The following is a 19,091-nucleotide window of genomic DNA, read 5'->3' as shown; positions in this document are numbered from 1 at the left end:
AGGAATGGTACATTGGTACTTGTTCGATAATATGCAGAGAAATCTTTAACCAAGATTAATTAATAAAGTGTAGTATTTAATACAAGATCACACCGTTTACATAAGAAATGTTCTAACTAAAAAGAGAATAAACCTCAACATGATGAGTAGTAATATTTCATGATCTATTCTTTCACATTAGTTAGACTCTATCAATATATGCATAATGTGTACTAGTAACCTAACACCTCTCCATCTAAATGAGTGTGATAGTATATTATTACTCCCTAATTAATTAATTAATTAATTACAACATTTATTAGTAACCTTCCCCCATTTCCTCATCTGAATCTGCATCATGGAGGTGGCCGCGAGGAACTGCACGCACTGCATGGGAGACAGCACGTCGAGAACGCCCTTCATCGTCTTGAGCCTCACGCAGTCGGCCATCTTCATCACCTTCTCCATCCCCGCCACCAGCCCCTTGAGCGCCACCTCCACCTCCACCTCCGCCGCCTCCACGTCGAGGCGAGCCAGCTCCACCATCTTCCTGTCCGCCATCGCCACCTGCTGCCGCTCCATCTCCCTCTCCACCCTCTCCTCCTCCGCCTTTATCCTCACCCGCAACGCCTCTATCCCCCTCACCTGCATAACAATATCTGATGTAAAGATCAAAGAACTGATCCACCAACTGATTTTAGGATGGAACCTGTGGATTTCTAGTTGACCTGGTCCTCGCTGAGGCCGGCCAGGCTGGAGCCGCTCTGGGAGCGGGCCTCCTTGAGGGAGTCCACCAGGCGGAAGGCCAGCGAGGGCTTCCACCCGGTGACCCAGAGGTAGGCGTTCTCGAGGGGGCTGAGCCACTCGGGAGCGAAGAAGGGGAGGGCGTCGTTCTGGGCCGAGGCCCATTTGATTCGATAGTACTCCTTGTGGTGGGCCGTGAGCTTGTTGACAATGGGCCGGAAGTCCGCCTCCCCCGAATGCTGCGGCGGCGCCACCAGGAGGAGGCGGAGGTGGCCCTCCAGCTGCCTTATCCACCTCTCGTAGAATTCGGAGAATTTTTCCTCACCTTGTGAATCCATAACTGGAGCCATCTGTTTATTTTCTCTCTCTCTATATATATATAGGTGGAGAGAGAAATAGAGATGAGTTGTGAGGGGAGGAGAGTGACCAGATGGAGGGAGAAGGGTGAGGCCACGCTGCGATGAGGTAGAGGAATGCGTGGCCTTTTCATAGCTTTGATCACGTGAACGTGTTGTGCGTCTAGGATTTCATGCATGGAATTCAATGCAGCGTGGACTGCTGCAGTATTAGTATGTGTTACCGTGGGCGTGCATGTAGACGACTCTGCCCCTTCACACGGTGGTGGGTGGGGGGACTGTATACGTGTCGGGGCGAGGGGGAGCGGGCCCCACCTGGGGAATATTGTACGATGTTAGTAGGTTGATGAGAAACCGACCAATGCAATGCTTCTATGTTTCAGGTGATTATTTATTGTTGCTTTCCTCTAATAATACGTACCTTAATCGCGTTTAGTAAATCCAATAAACTCGTCTCCAACGCCAACGCGATTTACCTCATTTTATTCGATGCTTGTTTTGACATTTCTTTTTTATCGTCCCTCCTTAATTTGTTCGTCTGTGTTCGAATCATTAGATAAACTTATCTAGTCAAATGATCTCATTATGTATGGTTCGATTGCTATATTTATTTGTGATTAAAGTTTATGTCTAATCTTATATCTTGTATTCAATTTTTTTTTCTTTCAAAAATTAGTATATGACAATGTAATTAGACCAATCTCCATTGTAATTGTATATTACTATTATCTTGTTTAATAAATTGTCTGCCATCCTAGTAAATGTCTTCTAAATGTGCTTTTGTCTATATATTGTGGGAATAATAAGATTTAGAAAAGTTCCTATAAAATTAATCATTTCTTAAGCGAATAAATACTTAAATACTTATCTTATATTCCTTCCTCACAAATATGATATGAATGCTAGTAAAAATATAACAAAATATATATGTATATCGGGAGGGGAGACGTTTCTTCTCTAACCAATAGGTTGAGTCCCAGTCTACGACCACACATAAATGAAAAAATAATATCGGCCGGGGAAGAGCAAAACTCCCCTCACTAGCCTCGCAGGTAGCAGAAATCCAAAACGGAAACAAACTCCAAACCAAAAACGAAAAGAAAATAGATATGCTAAAATAACAGAATCACTAGTGAAAATAATCATAGATCTCTAAGGATTGAAGGAGATTACTAATTACCCTGAAACAAGTATGTTAAATAGTGTGTGCAAAAGCTTCAACAAACCAATGCCAAACAACATGAATTAATCTATGTATATATTCATGTGCCTCACTCTTCAACATTTGATTTCAACAAAAACATCTGTCACAACTCACAACACAATCCACACAACTACTATACACCAGTATTTGTGAAAAGAAGCAAACAACTTTATAGGAATGGCATTGTACACATAAAATAATAGTACGAGAAAGTACTTACAAAGCGCCCTTTTTTGCTGATATTGCATGAAAATTCAAGCTGCCTCTTGTGATAAGATCTCAAGTTCAGCCCACCAAAGGGGAGAGAGTCTCGGAAATGCTGCTTCGGGCGAGATTTGAAGCACCTGTCTTAATATCTGAATGGCTTCCTTCATCGTAGGTCTTGACCTCACTTCTTGTTGCGTGCACATCTGTATCACCTCGCACAGAACTTCAAGCTCCTTGTCTTTTACAGACTCCAAAGCTGGATCAACCAAGTTCTTGAAGCTCTGTTCATTCAAGTGCTGAGAAGCCTGATAATCACAGTTGATGAAAATAGCATCATCATAATACATTAGACTCTTGTTTCAAACATGCATTGATGGAATGGTGGCTAAATGTGTACCCAGTTTAGAAGATCTCCATTCTCTTTCGAGTGAGGAAGCCTTCCAGAGATGATCTCTAGCATCAGTATTCCAAAAGAATAAACGTTTGTATCGACATCAGCAAGTGGAGGCAGTAAGGAATGCTCCGACTCATTTTCTCCAGCAGGAGCTTTTTTGGCCTTGGTTATGAGTTCCTCCCAGAAAGCTACATCAGAGATCTGCACAAGCAAGACTCGATTAGTGTAAAGATTATCGTAGCTAATCAGCAATTGTTGAGAAGAAGAAGACGAAGAAGAACTTTACTTTAGCAGCATAATCATCGGTGAGAAGAATCTCGTTGGAATTCAAGTTGCTGACTGCTAGTGGTGGATTGAGTTCGTGCATGTATAGAAGGCAATATGCAGTTCCCATTATTATCCGCATCCGTGCTTCCCAGTCGAGGTGCTCGTATTCTTCAACTGAAGACACAGAAAATGCTCAAATTAGCAAAGTGTTTTTTTACCAACTTTCATTGATAGCAACATTTACCATGCAGATGTTCAAAGAGAGTGCCGTTTGGAGCATACTCAAACACCATCATCCTTGTGAAAGGTTTATTTTCTTCACAGTAGCCGAGAAGATTCACAAAATTCTTGTGATTCACTCGCGACAAACTATCAATCTGTGAGAAAGGGAAAGCAGAGTGTGGCATTTGAAATGTTTAGATTTTGAAACCTTCCAACATCAAAGACTATATCATCTATCTAACCTTCTTCCTAAATGCAAATTCTGCTTGTTTTGACCATGCACTCGTGGAAGCAATAGCAGTCGAAGCAACACATATCTCTACTCCACTGGATAAAGTTCCCTTGTACAAAGTGGACACACCATCGATTGTGGTGATAATGTTGCTGAAATCTTCACAAGCAGTTTCTAGCTCAGGTCTGTTCAATTTAGGGACCCCTGAAGACGAAGAACATCCATTACAACGTGGGAAAATAGAACATTACACACACTATCATAAAACTATAATGGTGAAAGTTGATAGATTGCTTTAGAGCTCACCTGTAACAAAAGCTTTCTGCAACTGCCCACTCAGTCCAGTCTTCCAAGGAACAATTGTTTTAGCTGCCTTGCTTCTGGAGACGATAAACATAATTGCTAGAAGAATGAGAAAGAAGATTGCAGCCGAAATCCCAATTATAAATATGAGTGATATTCCCGAATGTCCAGAAGTTGTGTCAGGAGGCTTATCCTCTTGACCTAGAGGAGGTGAGGGTACGGGAGGAGATACTTTTGGAACAGCAGGGAATGACCCACTACTTCTGCTTGGAAGAGTTTCTGGGGGCACCAATGGGGTTAGGGATGTAATATCAGGAGGAAGGGCAACAAGGTTAGTGGACTGTTCAAATAGCATGCGGCGCACAGTATTCCCTTCCTCGTATGTGTTCTGGATGACGCGTTGCTCTGGCGGATCTAGATATTGCAGGAGGATGTTCAAAGTCATATCGGAAATGCACCAGCAGATCGAGATATTACTAGATAAAGAAATTGTTACCTGTTAGATTGTTGTAGATATCATCAGCATGAGTCTGTTGTAATTCACTGCCAAAGCTAAACCTTCACAAACAAACAACCAGTTTCCACACATAAGATGCAATTAATAAAAGATGACACATACGACAAATGGATACGACTGTGGCTGCTTACTGCGGGAGCAGATTCAGGTAATGAGGTACACTCCTTTTCGTAGGCGTACGGGCAGAATCTGATTTCTTGGGTTGCTTAGAATTCTGCAATATGCTGCACAATACATGCATCATACAACCATAAGAACACCATGAATGTGTGGAACGGTAGGAAGCGGGTAGATAATTATGACAAATATAGCCTACAATAACTTTATGCCTAGAATAAGTGGGAGAAGCATAACTAGACATGAGCTAAAGAAATTCTGCAGCAACCAATAGCATTGCTCAAGAAAGTCATTGTATGAAGGACTAGGTATTCGAAGTTACTAATTTAGAAAGAAAATGTAGATGTGAGTGTATTAAATTCAGGTATTTTTCTATTAAACGAGGTTAAATGCTGAAAGTGTGAAGCAGATGTTGTATAGCCATGTTTAAAACAAGAAATATTAGGTGACGAGATCCGAACTGAATCTAGCAATGGCATATGTAGGAGAGCAGATAGGAAAACTTTACCAGTGCCCAAATTTTCTATTTGTGCAGCCGATTCCAGAAGCATCAGAAGTTGTAAAGATGCAATCCAACTGCAAATCAGTTAGCAAACTAAGCTTCTCAATCTCCACAGGCATACTTCCTTCGAATCTATTATTACAGAGCAACCTAGGACGACACTCAAATATCAGCTGAGCAAAAAGAATAATGCATTCAGCATCATGAAAGATATTATTACATCAGAAGTGTTTACTTACAAGTGTTTTAGGGAACGCAGTTTGCCTAGTTCTGCAGGAAGTGGTCCGCTCAAGTTATTATCTCTCAGGTCCAATACTTCAAGCGATGTAAGCTGTCCTAACCCTCGAGGAATGTTGCCAGACAGGTGGTTCTTGGACAGGTCACTTGTGGCACAACCAAAATATATTAACCGAGAATATCAATACTATTCAAAAGGATCATAAAAACCAAATGAAGTTCCATGTTATATGCATATTCAAGATAAGGGGTGAGAGAAGACAAAATTAGAGTAGTCTGGTCGATTCTTTTCCCAGTAAGATGTTTTTGTGTTTGGCATAGAAATAAGGTCCGTTCATTCGATGTTCAAATATACAATTGCAAACATATATCTCTGTGCTCACTGCTAACAAGGAGCAGGTATGAAGAAAATACACCTATTTCTAAGAATATCGACCAGACTATCTGTAGTCTCACCAGAAGATCATAATCTGAGGGATTTATGGTGTTCTAATGCAAGATCTGCATGGCGAAAAGCTGTTGTAAATGAGACTCTCATTTTCAGCAACAAGCCAGTATGATAGTAGGGGAAACAACAACATTTCAAAGGTGCGAAAAGTATTTATCACTGAGGAAGGAAAGTGATTTCAGTATGGAAGGAGGAGTTGATACTCACAGAAATCTTAAATGATTTAAATTTCCAAGCTCTGGAACCAACACTCCCTCCAAATCATGTCCATTGAGATCTCTGCACAAAACATATGTTCATGAATTAGGAAACACACAAGTTCATTATACAGCAATAGATAAGTAGAAAGTTGCTTGAGATTTCAAAACAATAGAAGAATTGCTGCACTTGTAAATGAAGATGGAGATCGTATAACGGGACTTACAGCAAGACCACATTACCATCCACACACTCAATCCCTGACCACATGCACGGATCACGGTCATCAGGATTCCAATTTGCTAACGCACCAAAAGGGTCGAAGTCCAACTTCGCTCTGAAATGAAACAACGCCAACCCTGCATATTCCCATTTTTTGTGAAAACTAACATTGCAGGATGCACTAGACAACACTTCACATAATAGTTATACATCCAATTACCTTCAGAATTGAGGGACAAACAACCATGAAATTCCAACGCAATAACCAAAAGCGCGGAACAAAAGAACTGCGTCCCACAAGTACTCCATCTACTACCAGCCATTGCTTGCAGAACCAACAGCCAGGGCTCTACACAAGTTGATAAATATACTCTCCAGCTTTATAGTGCGGATAATACTCCGAGCAATGTCGTATTACTCGGACAAGAAAACACTAAACCGATAAAACTAGATTCACAATCTCACTACTAAGGCCAAAGCTATATGCTATGTACACCAATCTATATCAGCTCTATTTAACAAAATTCGGGTCTGTCATCCTGCATCAGCTCCTACTCTTGCTATAGCTCCAACATCAGGCTCAATGAACTATTTTTAGATTCGACCTTCAACAAGAAGAAATTCCCCCAATCAATGACATTGCCATCCAAACACGCAACGAATCTCAGGAAACAAACTTATCCAATCGAATAACAGAATAACCCTAAAATCAAGCAACCATAGGAAAAGCAAAATTGGCAGGAAACGTAATGTGACAACAGAATCAAACTGACCAGACAATGAGAGAGAAGAATGAAATCTAAAATCCACCCTCTTTTCGAGATTCTGTGGCAATTGACGATTCCAAAAATTATGAAATTGTGAAAATATCGATATGGATTGAAAATTGGGGAATTTTGGATACGAAGAATGCCCTTTCCTGGATGATCTTAGAGGTGAAAACGCTCCTCGACCATCTTTCAGAAAGAGGGGGGAAATGGAGAAGAGATTCTCTCTCTTGTTTTCTCACTCTAAAAAAAGAAGTTAGTCCCATCACCACCGGTCAAATTTTTGTTTAATGTGATGCTACATTTCTTAAGATTAAAATTAATTGCGTTGATTAAATTTGCAATTATTCTTAGACGTGGAAGGAAGGGTAGAAGAAGTAGAGGAGAAGTCTGATGAAATGAAACGGTTAACGCCGGCAAACGATTTCGCGGGTGTTTTTGAACGGGTGGTTGTGCGGGCCCCACCATCCGGAATTAAAGCACGCGCTTTTGCAATCCATGAATCAGTCTCTCTCTCTTCCGACACATTTTTATGCGTGCCGGCCATTTATATTTCTATATAAATTGTTTGTGCCTCCTCCGTTCCCCAAAATTTGCTACACTTCGACCCGACACGGGATTTAAGAAATGTAATGGAAAGTGAGTTGAAAAAGTTGGTGGGATGTTGGTCCTACTTTTAAAGTATTAGTTTTATAATAAAATGTGAGTAAAAATGAGTTAGTGGAATATTGAGTTCACTACCAAAAATGGTAAAAGTGAAGTGTATCAAATTTTCAGGGACGGACCAAAATAGTAAACTGTATCAAATTTTCAGGGACAGAGGTAGTACATAAAATAGATATTATTGATATTGTTGTTTATGATTTTTATTGTAAAAAATGAAAATTTAACATAATTCAGATAATAAATATAGATGATCTCATATGTATAGCATAATTAATGATTTGACTTAATTTAGAAATCACATTTATATTATGAGTTCATTTTTTAAAATAAAAGAATCCCAATTTTCATTATTTAAAGAAAGAATAAAAGAATCCTACTTTTAGTTCACAAAAATAAAATCACATCCAACACAACTAGGTGTAGAGAGTATCTAGGAAGCCGTTGGCAACAAAGGCTTGCTTGCCAGTTAAAATTCATTTAAAGGATGAGTACAAAGAGAATCATCAGAAATACATTGACAAATATGACTTTAACTTCGAAAATGATGAGGTCATGGAGAACAATGATTGTATTTAGCCACATGAGTTTCTAACTATGACTAGGATTAGCCACTTGATATAAGAAGAGATCTATATAACATATCAAAAATTTATAGGAAAATTGAATATTGCGGATGCCCTAATATATCACATACTTGATCAATGAATTAGGATACTTACAATGCTCCCAAATTTTAGATATGGTACCCGACCCTAATAGAACTCTCTCTATATATAATTGATTTACTTTTAGGAATTATATTATGCGAATTGTTGATTTAAATTTTTTTTTGGAGTTTGTTTTTGTGTTAATAGAAACTCGCACTCTTCTTTTTTTTATTTTCCAAAGTATTCCTTCTGCCAATAGCTAAAGGACTAACCCTCATCCCAATGGCCAGTGCACTAAGCAGTAGGATATTGGCCAAATGATTTGCTCCATTCACATAAGTAGAGATCGAACACTGCGCAATCCTTCTTTTTAGTGCTCACTCAATACAAAAAAAAATCATATTCTCAATGGATATTTCACCTAAATTCAATATGAACTTTGGGCTTTTGGGTCGACTACTTGGGATTCAGCATATATTGATTGTGATTGGGTATATTAGGTGCAAGTTGAATTGGGCCTCAATATAAGAGTAGATTTACTCGACATTATGATTTGAATTTCGCTATTAGTTAATTACTCATATTAATTACTTATATATTTTTTAATATAATTAGCATATTAGAATTTGTTAAATAGCTAATATATTATCTGTCACCCAAAATAATTATACTAATTGAATACATAGAAAATACACATATATAAATCTTATTATGTCTTTTATTACATTAGTTATTTAAACTGGTTCGATTGCCACAATGATAAAAACAAGTAGCTAGGAACTGCTATAAGTCTATAACATTACTCTTGTGTATGTATTTACTCAACTTTTTAAAACTAGTTTAATATTGATTGAAATGGATTGGTCTAACTCAAGAATAATTAAAAAATTGAAAAGTCAATTTTCTCATCAAACAAGAAATGTACGTCCTTAATTATATTTCAAAAATGATCAGCTATACATATAGACTAATATAATATTAGTTTGGAATTTGTAATTTAAAAGAAAACAAGAAAATTGCAAAGGGAAGTTGAAAATCAATACTAATCACTGTCGTGTCGACTCTCAATCAACTAAAAGAATAAAATATAGAAAAAAATATTCCAGCATGATGTCGTTTTATAATTAAATTACATTTTTCAATAAATGTTGCAATTACAGTTACAGTTGAACGATAAGTGCTTATAATTCGTTTGATCAACCACTTAATCAAACAAATTAATAGTCGACAAGAAAAGTAGAACAAAGAATTAATAACTTGGCATTCGCTTCAAAAAAGTAGTAGTGGAGTAATATTTTTCTCAATAGTTTATTTCATTTTCTCTCCATTCGGAAAATCTATCCATCTATATATATAACGTTATCCTTATTAAGGAGTATAATATTCTTCCAAAACATTCATTCTTAATTAAATTTGACAAATGCATTGTATTGTCGGAATCGTAAGGTCTTTTTATAAATAAAAGATTATTTTCAATCTTTTTCCTGATATTATGATGACATCGATCGATGCGTCTTTTTTAGAAGAAAAATGGAGTGTAACTTTCATTACAATTCATACTAAAAGTAATTCTTAATGTTGCTTTCTCTCATTCCATTACAAATATATATGCCACATTGGTCCATCGATTTTAATAAAATAGTTGATACATGTGATTTTTAATTGATAAGGATGCTTAGAATCTCATCATGTAAAAAAAAGGATGGTTAAAATTAAAGGATGGTTAACAAATGAATTGCGCCAAACCTTTTATGGGAGCTAAATAATTAAATATACACTTCTTCTAATTCACATTAAAATTTGTGACGATTATACGCAGCTTTCAAGTAGTATATGAAAATCAGCCCAAATATAAAGATTTTCATAGTTTCTCATAGTATGAATACCAATTGGTCAAAGCCTAATTTAGTCTAATATTTAGCGTATACGTTACATATCTAGGAACTACAATGTTTAGTATAGTGTTCTATAGGAAATAAAAAGTGAGCTCAATGTTTTATAAATAAATTTTTCATGCTAATATTATCAACCTTTGAATAATATTGATTTGAATAACACTTGTACTAGTATTTAACTTTGTTGAAAAAGGATATTGACAATAATTTGAACTGTTGGTAGTCAGAAATTCAAAATAAGTTCAACGGTCATATAATTAGTCAAAAGATTGTAATTCTAAATCTGTATGAATATTTAATTGCTTCAATTTCCACTAATATATATTACGACAATCATAGAGGTAATCCAGTGAATATTTGATGGAATAATGGATGGAATATTTGAATGTGTTACATGCAGATGTGCATGGAACAAGGGTCAAAGAAAAATTATTTAATTTCTACACAGCTAGCCCAGACCAACCTTTAAAATTTTAATCCAGCCCTTATATTTTTCAATATTATATGTTACTGATCACTGACAACTACGTATTGTTTGTTTAATTACAATTTATGACCGATCTCTCATAATTTTGTTATAACCAAAGAAAAAATTTCATGACAACAAAAGAATGGTTAAAACCATTTTTTAATGTTATTAAAGAGACTAATTTATGCGTCTAGTTATATCACCAATGTTTTATAAACTGTTCTTATTATTAGTGTTCAATTAAAATTAGGGGATACAAATAGAAGTGTCTTAAAAAACAAGACATTAAAGTAATTTGCCCTCAACTTAGAGATGTTTTTTTTTTCATCATAAATTATGATTATTTTTTTAAAATTTCGGATACTAGTAATTGCGTCTCAATTTTTGTGTCCTTAAAAGATAGTAGTAGGTTTTTTTTAGTGGTTCTTGTATACACATTATGAATTGGTTAACTATTATTGTTGTTATGAGTTATTGGGTTCTGATATTAACTTGAAAATGCAGTAATTGAATTGATCGGAATCGAATCTATGCATGTATAGATCTTTATTTAACTGCATGCGTTTTACACTATCATCAGTATGGATGATAGTATAATTTATTTTTATGAATAATATTAATAAAACATTGAATATCGAATATATATATATAGTCAATGGTATTGTTAGATTATTGAATTTTTTCCGGGTGCAAACAAATAAATTAAAATATGAGGAAAAATCTCGTGAATTTTAGTATTTGTAGACTGATTTCAAATGTTAAATTAACTATTAATTTCTTAAACAAAACTATTAGTTTCACTTAAGTAGAACACGTAAATATAACAAAAATACAAATCACAACCAACTAAATATGACTCATAATAATATTATACGTTTCCAACTATAAAGAAGTGATTTATTTATTTGCCATGACTATATACATACAGTTGTAAACAATTAGCGTAAATAATGAAACGTCTGGCCTGTAAGTACGCAATATTAGGAGTACTAATTACCAGGTGATACATACGTATACAGTATATATAACATGCGTGTGTACTATGTACTATACTTTTTTGTATAAATTATATATTTATTTCTTCAATCATGGCACTTTAATTTGATTTTATTTTCTGAAATATAATTTTTAATTAATTCTTTTTTCTGAAAGTCGTTCAACATTTATTGGTGATGGAACAAAACATTAGTTCATTAAGAGTACAGTTATTCTGGAGGCAAATTCTCCATCCATTTATGACGATCTATGCTACCTTTACTAGATTTTATTTTTAGTTTTTTACTATACCTCAAGTCAAAAATGGCACCCTATCATATATGCTTTGAAAATTATTTCACCTATATAAGTGTGTACGTATTTATACATCTAAGTTTTTTTATGGATCTGCGTACATGACGTGTTATATACCCATGCTACTACATAGTCAACAAACATACATAATCCATGCTAATAATAACTTATTTAGATTAGCATTTACAAGATCCTAACATATTAGTAGGGTTTGTTTTTCAAAAAAACCATTAATTATGAGATCAATTTATCTTTTTGAGTTGTTTAAATACTTATTTACTTAAATAGTAGGCCGGTGATATTGGTTATAACTTGAGTTTTTGCTACATGTAATTGACTATAAAACCCTTGGTAGGGGACCAAAAATGAATAAAAAGTTGGTTAATCTATAAAAACTAATGTGCTACATTCAATTATACTATTGAATGGCCTCGGTTTTAGAAATCTACATTAATTAATCTTATTTAAACTAACCTTGACCAAGCAGGAGTAACTCTTCCTAACATGCCACATTAATTCGTAGGCAAAATAGTAATAATAACAAGTCAAAAGAAGAACTGTATAATTACTCAAGACCATGCTTTAATTCAATTAATTAATAGATACAAGACCGTAAACTATGCACTCTGTGGATAAAAGAAATGTTGTTACATGCATTCTCACGTCAATCATTACAATAATATACTGCTTTATAAATAATTTTAAATAATTAATTAAATAATATTTTGCACTTGACATCTTGGTTGAATGTCGACATCCCTGAAATATTTATACATAAATTCAATGAATGATTCCAGTCTAAAACGAGAAGAATGTCAACTATACCTCCAAATAGAAGACAAGAAATCATATGCTTTTTAAGATGTGTAGGGTTTCAAAATATACTACTCCAGTTTTCAAGCTTTTATACTGTAAGAATGTTTAATTTTTTAAAATTCCATTATCCTCAATTTAAAATAATATAGCCTCTCTCTCCAGTCTCCAGTGTTCTAATTCTCTGAGAATATAAGAAAATTAAAATAAAATAAAAAAAAAAGAAAAAAAGAAGAAGCAAGACTAATGCAAATGTGATACAAGAATGATAAAACTGAACGAATTTAAGTATCTCAGGAAGGAATAATATTATCAAAATCAAAGTGTAAAAAACAGTTCTTATCGTCTTTATATGAGGTTCGGAAACCTAACAATTAAAAAGAAAATTACTGAAATTAAAATAAAAGATTCATCTAGCTCAAGATAATCAGGTTATGCTTATTTAGATTAATCTACCATGCATTAAATAATTAATTATTATATATACTACTTAATTATAATTAATTAGTAATAGTATAAAATTTTTGTCATCGCAAATCTAATTGTTGGTTTAGCGAGAAACGCGAATATTGCCTGACGTAACGCTGTAAATGAACCGATCGGTTAATAGTAAATTGGAAAAAAATATAGAAATTATTTTAGTTATATTGTTTGGTTTTACATGCCCGGGCCGAATTGGAAAAAAATATAGAAATTGCCATCAAAATTGACTAAGTATATTGCAGTTAGATTTCCAACAAGAATGCATCAAATTCCACATAAATGTTCATTCTTTAATTACTGCCATATGCAGCTGTGATGCAATTAACATACGAATATTGGAAGCATTGAGAAATTCTTCGTGGCTGAAAAAAATTCTTGTTAATGGCGATTTGATTTAACTGCATTTTCTTGGTCATTAAATTATGAAAATGATGGGAGCAGTTATTATTCAATAATCATGTGCGGCTGTAAAAATTTAAGGTGCTTTTGGTTTTAGTAGACCGGTAGTATTCGTGAATGACGGTCACATGAGTTATGTAGCATAACATGTATACATTGATCGAGTGCAATCGAGTTGAGGTGAGTCGAGCTAGTATTGTTGTTATACTTAATTCACGTAGCATAAAAACTTAAAGTGCTTTTGTGTTGTACGATCATATCAAATGTTTGCACATATGTTTATATGTGTTGACCTACTGGTAGAGTGGTTAGTGTCTTAGGGAAAAGGTCTTAGGTTTATATCATTCGTGACACGGTCTTTAAAAAATGTTCGCTCACATATATATATTCCCTTCCTTCAACAAATATGTTGGAATACTTTGTGACTATCTATAGGGACAATTTATATTCAGTTAAGAACGTTAATTTACGTTTCTAAGTAGATCAGCATCTACACTTCAAAAAGCGTCCAGATTCTTAGTGTCCCAAATAAAATTAAAGGCGCAAATGAAAGCGTCCAAAAAAAAAACTATTGATTTAGGACCATTTTCTTTGCACTTTTAAAAGAGTCAATCTAGTAATTGCTTCTCTAATTTTGAGGCCTTAAGATGAATTTGTTGTAATGGATGCAATATCTGATATTCTTTATATATATTAATAAATGAACATAAATTTAAAGGTCGTATTACGGTAGACTCAAGCTGAAACCTTCGATTTAAAACATTAACCACTCTACCACTTGGCCAACACACACCATATATATGATATACATAGTGTGTACATAGTGTAATATTTCATAGATATTTATTTTTGGAAACCCTAAATAATGATGAATAAATAATGAAGCACATGGGGACAGAAAATTGTGATTTCACATTGTGGACAAACAAAGTCTTTGTTTAGGTAAGATAAGGTTGATACGGAATCCATTTTCAAAGTGATTTCTTGGAAAGCATATAATGCCCAGAAAGATCATTTATTTTTAATTGATCAATAGATAAATCAAAGTCAGCAGAGTCACTAGCTGAGATGAAAAATAAGTAAATATCACTAAAGCAATTAAGATAATCACATGACTAGATGTGAAAAAAAATTATAAATAGGACAACTGTCATAGAAAAAATTAAAAGGGTTTTTATTTTTAGGGAAAGTCACATGTTACTCAACAGCCAATGGGTCCCCATTCTTCATCTGTATCCATAATTCAAGAATTATTGCATTATTACACACTACACAACAAGTTGAGTGTCCGACCATCGTTGAATTTTCATTTTTTACAAGTTTGCATGAAAAAGTCTAGGTAAAAATCTCCATATTCTTACGAATAGTCGTCTTTGGAATTTAATTCCATTGTTGAAACAAACTTCATAATCTCAACCCTCTCTTTTTTTTTCTCTCTCTCTCGTTCACACCCTCTCTTTATCCATCCTTCCATCTTCTTGATCAAAAATTTCCCCAATTGGATCATCTTGTTGGTTTGATTCCATCCTTGATTCACTTAATCATCAGAAACGCATCGATTGACGGCCGACCGAGAACCACGGGATCGAGGAATGAAGATCATCAGTTGGTGCTAATAGAAGATCGAATACAATTGATCAGCCTCTGATTATATATCTCAAGGGTTTGTATATGTCTTGATTTAAATATTTACTTCATTAGAAAACCCTGATTTGAACCTTTTTGTTTAGTTTTTAATGAATTTACTATTTCTTGAATGGTTATTGGTTTGATGCTTTTCTATAGCTTTTCAAACTTTACAAATTAAGAAGATTATAAAAAAAATCTATTTATAGATTGAGATTTTGATGATCTCTGCAGATACATCCTTTCTAGCTATGATATGTATACAATTAACTATTGTATATACATATTTAAATTATTGTATGCTGCATGTAATACTGCCACTCTTTCTTTCTATCCCATTTTTAGGGTTTTTCTGTTACATCATATCTTGAACTGTTTATTCGCAAATAATGAAGATGTAAAGAGTAGAAAAATAGCAAAAATATGAGAATTTATAGAACATTGAATAAATTTCCTCTCTCAGTAGACTCTCAGATTTCCACTGCTTTGATTTTCAAGTTATTCTAATCTTATCTGGAGGTATAAATTTTTACTTGGAAACATGAGAATATTCTTTATTTTGCCCCCTTAAATCTATTTTCTTATTCATCCATGTTTTATTTTAATTGGGTAAGGTGAGGGTGGATTTATCATTTATGTATATCTGTATAATCAAACTCTTTCAATTTCTTCATATAAATTCAACTGTCTTACCTGCCCTTTTGGAGTTTTTTTAATCAAATCTACTTCCATCAATGAAGCTGAATGTAACAATCAATAAATTCCATACTTTACCATGATCTGATTATCCTTTTTCTGATGATATTTTCTATATACATGTATACTCTTATCCAAGAGCCCTAGTTAATGAATCTGTATGTTTCTTGGTTAACTCAAATGTATACATATTTCTGTAATTTAACCTAATTTGATCTTATTAAAAACAGTTGAGTCCCAAGAATTAATAATGCTCAATAATTCGAGTACTCCATTAATAATTTAATAATGAAATCCAACTAATATTCTTCCCTACTTATTCTCTAAATTCTTATACAATTCATATACACATGCAGGTTTTGTATTAGTAGTAATGACCTTACAAGGATAGTGTCCATTCCAAGACAACATGGCATCTTCAGATTCCTCGGAAAACCTCTCTTCGATCGACTTGAACGAGGAGGCCGGAAGCAATGTAGTAGGTGATCCCACGATTGAAACATCGGGCATAGACGACACTTCTAAATCCGAAGATGGCAAGGATAAGAAGAATTCAGTTCGCCAATACGTTCGATCCAAAATGCCGAGGCTTAGATGGACTCCTGACCTTCATCTCTCCTTTGTTCATGCCATTGAAAGACTAGGTGGCCAAGAAAGTAAGTTTTAATTACCACTACACATATTTTTAAATGCATGATTTCTATAATAAATTTAGGATTAATTATTTGAATATCAATTTTTGCAGGAGCCACTCCTAAAGCAGTGCTTCAATTGATGAATGTGAGAGGATTGAGCATCTCTCATGTCAAGAGCCACCTGCAGGTGCACAAGGCTAGTGTAACTTACTACTAATATGTCTTCTTTGTAAATAATTTTTCTAAAAATTATATATAATAATATTTCAGATGTATAGAAGTAAGAAGCTGGACGAATCCGGACGAGGTATGTACATCTTTCACATATATGTACACTACTATTTAATTTCAATTTTATGAAGTTTTTGTGATTAATATTTGGATGCAACAGTAATAGGTCAAGCAAATAGGGTTTACATTCAAGGGAGAGGCTACTTCTCTACCTCATCATCAGCTTACACTGAAAAATGCAGCCCATTTCATGAGTTGAGAATGGAGAATGGTGGGATTGTCTTTGCAAAGAATTCGAATAATCAGCTCGATTGCTCCATTCCATTTCCACAAAATTTGAAATCTCATCACAATTATGATCATATCAAGCCTCTATCTTCTTCCAGGTTCGTGTAAATTTGCTACGTACTCTAATGTCTCATATTAGTTGTGTAAGACGGCTTATAGACCAAATGAGCGCTCTCTCCTAATATGCTAGGGTTTGTACATTTTTTTGGTAAGGCAGGTACCATCCATGGGCTTCATATCGCCATGAACCGAAAGTGAGGATTGAATCCGGCCGGATCCATGCATTGAACGAGAGCTACTCAAACAGCGGCCCACTCAGGCCGAGCCAATTCCTCCAAGGAAGAAGATGGCCTTCTAGAGAATACATCCATAACCAATCCAAAGACAAAGAAATCTCCAAATCCAACAACATTTGGATCAATTCAAGACCACAATCTCGTTGGAATAGTAATTCAATCGATAGCATCAGGATTAATCATCAGAAATCGCCTCACGGTCCCAAGCCATTCACTCTCGAAAATCCCTTGAGGCTTCAGGTAATTAATTAGTTAACAATTTTCATTTCACCTCCAAAAAATTTGTAATTATTTAGCACAAACATGTTCATCATTAATAAATCAAATCATCTACAGATGAATGAGGATTTGAAACTAGGATTGAGCCTCAGTTTAACCAGCAACAGCAAGGATATTGGCGCGGATCACTCGGATATTAACACGAAGCTTTCGCTTGCTTTAGCCCCTCACTCATCCACTGCAACATAGCTATACATTGATGATTTTTGATATATTATTTGATCATATATAGCTGATGAATAATATGCACATTTTATTGAATATATACGAAAAAAGTGGCTTTAGTACTTAAGATCTGACCGTGTATGCTTGATAGCATGGTAGTGAGATCTTATAAGTACTTAGTCTTTTTAGTAGGATACACTTAGAAATTAGGTGCATTTTTGCATTGAGAGACATGAATAATTAAAGTCTGTATTTTATTTTTCTTCATATGTAGTCTCATTACTTACTCTTTTGAACTTTAATTTTACTTATGTTTTAGATTCTCAACTTTTTTTTTTGGTAGGTGAGCTTTGTTGGAGTTCTTGGTTTTGCCACATTCAATTATTTAATTTAAATATTATTGAATTTTTAATAAGGAATGATGGGTAGTTTGGTCTAACACAATACATACAAAAAAAATATAGAAATAAAATTTTAATGCAATCATATGGGAAAGGATGGAATTATTTAAGAGAATACTATAAATGGTGGATGGTTATCAGTCAATTTGCAATCATATTTAACAATTATTACCTTGACCCCTTTTAATAAATTACATTAATTGAGCTTGATTATGATTTGGACTGGCAATTGAACAACAGTGCCTAAAAAGTCCTCATTTTAATTAATTATTGAATGTTGTACTGGATTTTCGTCTTCTTTTTTCTTATTTTTACACGACATCGATTCTTATGCAATTTTCGATGAGGAAATCTAAACTTTCGTAAGATAATAAAACACCCATTAATTAAGCCATATTCAGAAGTTAAAATGATTGATGTATCTTATTTTATATTATTATTTATTTACATGATATTAACGTGAATGGCCATATTAATTTAGTATTTAATTTATGCGTGGATTGGACCCCCACACTTTGACTTCAAAGGAGCGGCAAATATGATTATTTTATCCGTACTAACTCCTAACACTTAAATTAGAATAATTAGTGATGATTAAGTAGAACAAGTAGGGGACCCCATCATCGTAAATAAATGAGAAATTATGTTAACAACCTATTTTTCCTGCCCTAATTCGTTAGTCGTGATATAGTGGCCATGTTGTATTAATTTGCTATTATTGTTGGTACTAGTTAATATTGATATCATGGGCCAAATATTGTAGGCATAAGAAATGTTAGAAGCCCATCATCTCGGGCTCAAGCCCAATTATAAGTAGGTTTATTAGGCCGCTGGACTCCTCACAAAAAATGATATTGGGCTTTAGTAAAAAATTTGATAATGTATGTATCATGAAA

The 19,091-nt window shown here is 34.3% G+C and overlaps 3 protein-coding genes across 6 annotated transcripts; 1 reads left to right on the top strand and 2 right to left on the bottom strand.

The window, feature by feature from the left end:
• Positions 1 to 55: 55 nt before the first annotated feature.
• Positions 56 to 1,092, bottom strand: LOC125193943 (protein DOG1-like 4). The gene is made up of 2 exons (XM_048091900.1): positions 708 to 1,092; positions 56 to 624 (listed from the first exon to the last, which is right to left on the bottom strand). Exons 1-2 carry the CDS (start codon positions 1,071 to 1,073, stop codon positions 283 to 285), a joined length of 708 nt encoding a protein of 235 aa, XP_047947857.1. The 5' UTR covers positions 1,074 to 1,092; the 3' UTR covers positions 56 to 282.
• A 1,216-nt stretch (positions 1,093 to 2,308) lies between these two features.
• LOC125193934 (protein MALE DISCOVERER 2-like) lies at positions 2,309 to 7,230 on the bottom strand. Of its 3 annotated transcripts, XM_048091884.1 has the most exons (14): positions 6,923 to 7,230; positions 6,370 to 6,754; positions 6,154 to 6,286; positions 5,937 to 6,008; positions 5,284 to 5,427; positions 5,051 to 5,194; positions 4,557 to 4,649; positions 4,405 to 4,466; positions 3,912 to 4,322; positions 3,616 to 3,809; positions 3,396 to 3,528; positions 3,171 to 3,325; positions 2,888 to 3,085; positions 2,309 to 2,795 (listed from the first exon to the last, which is right to left on the bottom strand). In XM_048091884.1, the coding sequence occupies exons 2-14, from the start codon at positions 6,470 to 6,472 to the stop codon at positions 2,538 to 2,540; spliced, it is 2,100 nt and encodes a 699-aa protein (XP_047947841.1). In that variant the 5' UTR covers positions 6,473 to 6,754; positions 6,923 to 7,230; the 3' UTR covers positions 2,309 to 2,537. The 3 variants fall into 3 exon arrangements, with proteins under 3 accessions (XP_047947841.1, XP_047947844.1, XP_047947842.1); XM_048091887.1 differs by lacking the exons at positions 6,154 to 6,286; positions 6,370 to 6,754; positions 6,923 to 7,230 and adding an exon at positions 5,738 to 5,782 and having other exon boundaries at positions 5,937 to 5,975; XM_048091885.1 differs by lacking the exons at positions 6,154 to 6,286; positions 6,370 to 6,754; positions 6,923 to 7,230 and adding an exon at positions 5,738 to 5,797 and having other exon boundaries at positions 5,937 to 5,970.
• A 7,663-nt stretch (positions 7,231 to 14,893) lies between these two features.
• LOC125193939 (putative Myb family transcription factor At1g14600) lies at positions 14,894 to 18,096 on the top strand. 2 transcript variants are annotated; one of them, XM_048091893.1, is made up of 7 exons: positions 14,894 to 15,241; positions 16,257 to 16,556; positions 16,646 to 16,731; positions 16,806 to 16,842; positions 16,927 to 17,152; positions 17,272 to 17,590; positions 17,687 to 18,096. In XM_048091893.1, exons 2-7 carry the CDS (start codon positions 16,310 to 16,312, stop codon positions 17,816 to 17,818), a joined length of 1,047 nt encoding a protein of 348 aa, XP_047947850.1. In that variant the 5' UTR covers positions 14,894 to 15,241; positions 16,257 to 16,309; the 3' UTR covers positions 17,819 to 18,096. The 2 variants fall into 2 exon arrangements, with proteins under 2 accessions (XP_047947850.1, XP_047947851.1); XM_048091894.1 differs by having other exon boundaries at positions 14,896 to 15,241; positions 16,646 to 16,722.
• Positions 18,097 to 19,091: the final 995 nt, after the last annotated feature.

The sequence above is a fragment of the Salvia hispanica genome, chromosome 6 (genome assembly GCF_023119035.1).
Source record: "Salvia hispanica cultivar TCC Black 2014 chromosome 6, UniMelb_Shisp_WGS_1.0, whole genome shotgun sequence".
Classification (NCBI taxonomy): domain Eukaryota; kingdom Viridiplantae; phylum Streptophyta; class Magnoliopsida; order Lamiales; family Lamiaceae; genus Salvia; species Salvia hispanica.
The sequence above is the reverse complement of the archived record's forward strand: the minus strand, read 5'-3'. Positions and strand labels throughout refer to the sequence as shown.

What these genes read in the sequence shown, in the direction of transcription:
- LOC125193943 (XM_048091900.1), bottom strand. Translation starts at nt 1,073, where the DNA reads ATGGCTCCAGTTATGGATTCACAAGGTGAGGAAAAATTCTCCGAATTC. An exon ending in CCGGCCTCAGCGAGGACCAG is followed by an intron (nt 625 to 707) that starts GTCAACTAGAAA and finishes ATTGTTATGCAG; the next exon opens with GTGAGGGGGATAGAGGCGTT.
- LOC125193939 (XM_048091893.1), top strand. Translation starts at nt 16,310, where the DNA reads ATGGCATCTTCAGATTCCTCGGAAAACCTCTCTTCGATCGACTTGAAC. An exon ending in AAGCCTCTATCTTCTTCCAG is followed by an intron (nt 17,153 to 17,271) that starts GTTCGTGTAAAT and finishes TTGGTAAGGCAG; the next exon opens with GTACCATCCATGGGCTTCAT. An exon ending in AAAATCCCTTGAGGCTTCAG is followed by an intron (nt 17,591 to 17,686) that starts GTAATTAATTAG and finishes AATCATCTACAG; the next exon opens with ATGAATGAGGATTTGAAACT.
- LOC125193934 (XM_048091884.1), bottom strand. Translation starts at nt 6,472, where the DNA reads ATGGCTGGTAGTAGATGGAGTACTTGTGGGACGCAGTTCTTTTGTTCC. An exon ending in AATTTGCATTTAGGAAGAAG is followed by an intron (nt 3,529 to 3,615) that starts GTTAGATAGATG and finishes CCTTTCTCACAG; the next exon opens with ATTGATAGTTTGTCGCGAGT. An exon ending in ATGGAGATCTTCTAAACTGG is followed by an intron (nt 2,796 to 2,887) that starts GTACACATTTAG and finishes TGTGATTATCAG; the next exon opens with GCTTCTCAGCACTTGAATGA.